The sequence below is a fragment of the Limulus polyphemus genome, unplaced genomic scaffold, assembly GCF_000517525.1.
Source record: "Limulus polyphemus unplaced genomic scaffold, Limulus_polyphemus-2.1.2 Scaffold380, whole genome shotgun sequence".
NCBI lineage: Eukaryota > Metazoa > Arthropoda > Merostomata > Xiphosura > Limulidae > Limulus > Limulus polyphemus.
This window is the reverse complement of record NW_013665990.1, coordinates 35,044-42,044: the sequence shown is the minus strand read 5'-3', so window position 1 is coordinate 42,044 and position 7,001 is coordinate 35,044. Positions and strand designations below refer to the sequence as shown.

The 7,001-nt window shown below is 31.8% G+C and overlaps 1 protein-coding gene across 1 annotated transcript in view; it reads right to left on the bottom strand.

Moving 5' to 3' along the window:
* The window catches only part of LOC106457839, a 66,739-nt gene that overhangs the window by 36,873 nt on the left and 22,865 nt on the right, over window positions 1–7,001 (bottom strand). Inside the window, exon 2 of the mRNA XM_022383885.1 lies at window positions 4,567–4,702. Coding sequence (XP_022239593.1) covers window positions 4,567–4,702 — 136 coding nt within the window. The remainder of the gene's footprint in view (window positions 1–4,566; window positions 4,703–7,001) is intronic.

Here is a 7,001-nt window from a genome sequence, read left to right as displayed (position 1 = left end):
TGGATGTATTTATGACAGAGGAACAAAGGGTTAAATAATTCATATAAATCGGGTTACGGATCGGCAATCACAGTGATGGCTGATGGTAAGATCGCCAACATTTCGTAATTGCGAATTTTATAGATACTGCAGATGGAGTAGCCATCCTTCAAGCTGACAATAAGGAGTAACGAGGATCGTGTAAGATGGCGAAAATGATGGTGAAAGTGAGGCAGACATTTTGTAGCTATATATTTCATTTAGAAAATATTTAGTTTCAGCCACGGCCCACCTGAGTTTAGGGTCATCACAGTGGAAGAGGGTCGTAGAAGTGTCACGACCTGAACTCCACCAGAAATGGAGGGAGAAAGGTATATTAATATAATCAATTCATAATTGTTAATTTACTCGTTTTCGACCTTCTATGTTACGCAGAATGTCTCTCTAACAAGAAATCTGGCTAGCTGCAGCAGAACCATGACGGACTTTACTTTGGCCAACGGAGAGGAGCAGGAAGAAGACACAAAATGTTATTCGAAGATAAAATAGAAATTATATTTTATATATACAACTTTTTAATATTAGAATATTCTAATATAAAACAGTTGTGTATATTAACCCTGATGAAGCCGCAAAGGTGAAACGTTGGTTATAACAAAACAACTTCTTTTATATATATCTGGAGGGTAAAGTTCGTTTTTCTAAACTGTTATAAAAATGTGCAAATCCCTCCAGTATGCACTACACATTTTGAAAGACAACAGAAAATTCCTTGCTCTTATATGCCCATTTTAATCTTCTTTGGTGTTTTATTATTAAAATCCCTATCAATTATATTATGCGTCAGATTTAATGCCTTTGTAATTTTTCTTGGGATCTATTGTGTGTCCTAATAGATTTAAATCGCTTTAAATATTTGTTCTATTGGTTTATTATTTATTTTAGATTCAGGAAGAGTTGTGGCAAAAACAAAGAAACGTCCAGACGAAGACTTAGCTGCAGAAATATTGACAGATTGTGGCTATAAAGTAGACTTCATGTGCAAAACATGTTCAACACAATCAGGAATACCTCTCTTTATTTGGTCTGAGATTCCAGTGTGAGGTTATGTAATAAAGAACTTTTATGGAATCTGTAAATGAAAACGTTTCTTTTTAAACCTTTTTCATTATAATTGTGTTAAACGTTTTTGGTCTATCTATATCAGTCATTGTTTTGATAATAAAATTTATATTACAAATTATGTTTCCCTATTAAATGCCTTATTATCTAATATATAAAGTTTGTGTCTGTCTGTTCGCACCTTTCAGCCACATGTTTCTTATACTCTTCCACAGTTCTTGATCAAGCAGCACGAAACTTGACAGTGATATAGGATAACATAAGGAAGGTCATCAAGAAGGTGAAGGTTGGAACCCTCCATCTTCTATATAAATAAACGTTAATATGTGTGTCTGTATCTGTTCCTTATACTCCTCCACATTTCTTGATCAGAATGTGAAGCGGAAGGTCACGAGGAGGTGAGGGTGGACCTTCCCATCTAATTGCATATTTAATTCTGAAAAAAAACTCCAACTCAGCACAACTTGACACATTGATACAGGTTGACATGAGGTGTGGGGGGTGGACCCCTCATCTAATTTTATATGGATAGAATTATTGAAAACAGTATGTCTTTCTTTTCAGTATTGGTATCTTTATATACTTTTATTGCACTTTTAATGTTTATTATTTTAAGAGAAAAAAATAGAAGGACAATTTCCTATCCTTTGTTACAAACGACTTTTTATTTCACCCGTTCAACTGACGGGTACTCCAGCTACTTGTTTATAAGTATGAAAATAAATATTTCTTAGTGAAATTGATTAAATTTTTACAAGTAATGTAACACTCTGTGGTATCTGGGCTAAGATCCTGATTTCTTATTATTAATGCAAACTGTAATAAAAATGTATTCATTTTCAAGTTCTCGATTTCACTGCAAAATTGATGTCAAGCTTTATATGTTTAGATCGTGGCTTACTTATATCATTTAATTTTAAAACTTTAAAAGTATTATTGCTACACATTTCTGTGTTCTATTCGTTTTCATTTCAGCAAATGTGTTCTTGCTTAGCACAGATGTAATTTTATAATTTAGGGATTAGACAAGATATTTTATAAAACAGTAAGGTAAGCAAAGAGAATATAACAACTGACAACTAACTTACTTTTATTTGACTTGTTAATCTGTATCAAGAGAACTAAGTGTTATTTTTATGGTACTAAGAAATATAAAAGTTCAGTTTACGTGAAAAAACGTTAAAATTGATTTTTATTGGTGAGATATTTTCAAAACAGGATAAAAACATATATTAAAAAGTTTGTTTTTATTTCCTACATTGTAGTTTACATACTAGTATTTCTGCACCTGGAAGTATCTCTAGATTTGAGAATGACCCATTGATTTAACTAAAACAAAATATATTTTGAATTAAAAAATAAAAAATATAATAAATGAAGATTATTTTAAATCGTATATTCATAATATCGGGTGTAATTTGCAAACTGAAAAAGTGGGTGTTATATTTAGCCTTATAAACTGATAAAAATTTAAGCTGGAAACACATATTCTTTGTGATCTATAATTTAAAAAAGAAGTTAATCGACCAGATGTTAAGAATTTATTTCTTAATGATACAGTTAGTAATTTAGTATAGCATGAAGAATATTTAATAATTTGCTTTTAATGAAACGAAATGAAAATAATGTATTAAATACAAACAAGTTCGAACTTTCGAAAGCCTACTGCTAGTTCTGTATCCTAAAACGTTAACTATAATGATATAAGCCTACTGCTAGTTCTGTATCCTAAAACGTTAACTATAATGATATATGCCTACTGCTAGTTCTGTATCCTAAAACGTTAACTATAATGATAAATGCATTTTTTACCAGCAATATTTAAACAATTTAAACGTAAGCAGTAAGTTTAACTTAGTAGTTAAAACTCTGATTAGCACTTATTCATGCAAGACTTTCGTAGGTATATGATCATGAAGTTAAGAAAAGTTATTCTTTAGGGATGATTTATGATTCACATAAATATCAGCCAAAACAGTGTGTTATTTCGGAAACAGGTTTAGAATTATTGAATAACATTTTATTCCTAAGTTATCGCGCAAAGCTACACAAAGGGCTATATATGCATAGCCGTCCCTTACTTTGAACTGATAGATTATAGCAGTTGTGCACCTCCTTCTAAACATGTATTTTTTGCACCCGTATAGCTTAGTTGTGCACATACAGTGCACGCCAATTTTTTACTCCTAAAGTCACAGATGCGTGCACCTCGCTACCGACTCTCCGCGCTCATCTTGTAGGCGCGTCCCACACCACTGTACTGCAGGAAAAACAATTAGTCAGCAGCACTCAACATAAGTTATTTTTCTATGTAACACAGTTCAAACTGCCTGACGAAGGGCTTCTGCCCGAAAAGCTGCAAATAATAATAATAAAGTTTTTGTTATCGACGTGTGTTTTACCAAATTTGAACACTTTTTTTTTCATAACTTCTTGGGATACTCTTGTTTGAACGAACAGTTCGATTTGAGCGTTACTCTTATAGAGTACCCACAGCCCCAAACTCCAGAGCGCGTATTTGCGGCACCATGCCGTGAACTATGAGCAATCAGATTCACAGACGAAGCACGCTAATAATTAGGCTTCGTCTAGCCCTATAACAAAGTTTACTGACTATTCTAATTATGCGTAAAATATAGATTACTAAGTTATTTAAATCAACAAGCATAGAAACATTAAGTAGGATCTAAAACATCTTATCCTCTAACATAGTATATATTATTTAATAACAAACTGGACCAATTGTGTTATTTTTGGTAACAATGGGTCCACATTAAATCCAGTAAAGTTGGAATATAGCATAGGGGTCTACCTGTAGGTTTGACCTGTGGATTCTTTTGCTGTGACTTTTTCTATGGCCATAGTGGTTTCCTATATACCCAAAGTGTCATGGTCATATCCACATCTGCTGCACTGGTGGCATGTCAAGAGTTTTTTGTTGTTTTTTTCACCTTACCTTGCAAGTAACCTTTGAATCTTATGCTTCTTAAATGTGTCCTTCGAGATATGTGCAATCTTGAAAAAAAATCTCCTAGTTGACCTTATAGTTCCTGACGCTTACTAGCCTCGCAAGGATCTTCATGGATATTTATTACAATAACTCTATAACCTTACGCAAAGGTTAGTAAAAACTAGTTCTTTTCAGTTTTTGGACTGATGAGTACCGTTGTATTCTTCATATAACAATGCATATCCCGTTAAAGTATGCAAAAGAGTTGAGGATGTAGCGGATGTGTGCTTCAGGAGAATACTGTATGTAGTCTGCTTGACTCAAAGATTTACTGTTTATAAACTTAAACACAAAACGTTTGAAGAACCATAATTTCCTAGATAATAAACTTCAAATAAGTTTATGCTTTTAATTTCAGTTTGTTGTTTTCATGGAAGTACACTTTCTATGGACTAAATTTCCATATTACCTAGCTGTAAGCTGTGAAGAGATAACAGTATGGAAAAACAACGTACCGTATACCTTCATCTCCTTCTTGGCTGATACTGTGTCAAATACAGGCGCTTCAGTCGACACTTCGCACTTATAAATTCCAGCAGTTTCCAAGGCAACATTCCGAATGTACACTGATTGCTCCTTAGATTTAGACAGCTGTGGATTAATAAGAAAGTTAAAAGGAATTTTAATCATGTGCGGATCATAGTCTTTTAATAACATAGTTAATATAAAACTATACAAACTTTAGACATTTTTTCAGTTTTTTGCATTTCATTTTTCAAAGGAGTGTTTTTTTTATATAAGTTGTCATATGTTTTAGTTAGATTGGTCGAGTGAAAATACATTAAGCAAGTCTTTCCAAATATAATTACACTCTATCAGGCCTAGCATTGTAACTTTCTGTAAAAGTTTCTTGTATTACTGAAATCATTTCAGTTTATCAAACTTCTTTCACAATACATATTTTTGTCCTCTCATCAAATCTGAAATTAGAAACTTATAATTCCAATTGATGAATATATCACTATATGCGTAAAATTCTTCTTTCTCTGTATAAAACCCCCACTCGACCAGTTTATGATATGTCCAGTGTTTCCTATATTTCGAAACTTAATAGAATCAAGATGAAACATAGTAACTATGTTTACTTATGTATGCCACATAAATTATCTAAAACATCAAATCGTGTACATGTCCAAAAATGTATTGAAATGATACAACATTTTAATATCTCTATCTTGAACTCAGCAGTTATATAATATACATAAACTTTATAAAAGCACAGAGATTATTGTATGAATACAAAAATTTACTTTTCCACCTTAATTGGGGGCCTTATCTAAGGGTTATGCAGTTTGATTATCATAATTGGGGGACTTACCTAAGGGTTATGCAGTTTGATTATCATTCTAACAAAAAAAAAACATGTTATATGTTCAGATAATAGCGTTTCAAAACTTCTCAATTTCTAAAAGCATTTTACATGTTTGCTAATATACAACTTAAACTTCAGATCATTTCTTTATAGCAAAAGTGAAAATGATGCGCAGTTAAAGATAGAAATGAACCCAATATGTATGGCTAATTTTTAGCACTAAATCAAATATTAAAGCCTGTAATTCTAAATAATTTCAATATTTACCTACGACAACTGACTGCAACCTGAAGAACGTGGGGTACCCACACCTCTCCATAGGTACTTGATACTATCTGGCGTGACTTGACAATTTCGACAATTCAAGAAAGTGGGACATACGTAAGATCATTTTAAATAACACTTAAAATGGTTTCTAAACTTCTTTCAATTTTATAATATATAAAGAAAGATAATTTAAACTTTCCACTTGAAATTAGCAACGTTTTAGTATGGCGCTGAGAAACAAAACAAATTTTGCGGTCATTAAACAAATAACAATATTAATATTTCGTAAGAAACCTACTAAACCGAATATGTGATTAAAAAATGCAACTCTTACCAGATGATGACTCGATCAAATACAACTCTTACCTGATGACGATTCGATACTATGGCTCAAAACCAGAAGTTGCCAACGTAAAAGTTGCTGTTATTATATATATTCAATTAAATAACAATTTTAATCTAAAAGGTTCATGGGCGACACTTGTGCAGGTGTATTCAATACAGGCACAAACTGCACGATACAGAGGATAATCGGAACCTGCAATGTCAGGACATAACCATTGTGGTAAAGTTACTCACTCCTCTCAGTTCAGTTCCTTAATTATTTTGTGTAACATGATAATACTTTATTTTATGGAAAGTTGTTTTTGTAATGCCACTTGCAACAGATGTAACGCCTTTAAATTAATATTTACCCTAACTAGAATGATGCTATAATGATGTTTACTTTACCTACCCAAAACAATTTTACAATTAAAACTTTGAATCCATTTAATCAAAATTGATAAATAGTTACTTCGTGTTTTGAGTACTTCAATTTATACTTCAAAAACAGTTCATTTAGTCTAAATGAACATGTAATAAGCGAGTATATATATCTCAACAAAAATAAATCAATATCAATATTTATCAATATTATAGTTATTAACAAAAAACTGAAAGCAGACACATTACATAGAGTGTAAAAGAAATCCGACTTTTGTGTAGAGGCCAAATTTACACACTGGTTTCAGTTTATACAGCTAAACAAGATTCTAATATCTATTAAAATATATATTAATTTGTCTCCAATTTGTAACTAAGAGACGTAGGAATCTGAAGCATTTATTTCGAAAACTTAATCATACTATGTAATTTTCGATTGAGAACCTATGGAGAAGTCCGGTATGTATTTCCAATTACCTTTTAGAGTTAAGAGAAAAGTTTAATAATGAAGGTTGAGAACCTATGGAGAAGTCCGGTATGTATTTCCAATTACCTTTTAGAGTTAAGAGAAAAGTTTAATAATAACATAAATGTACAGTGACATGT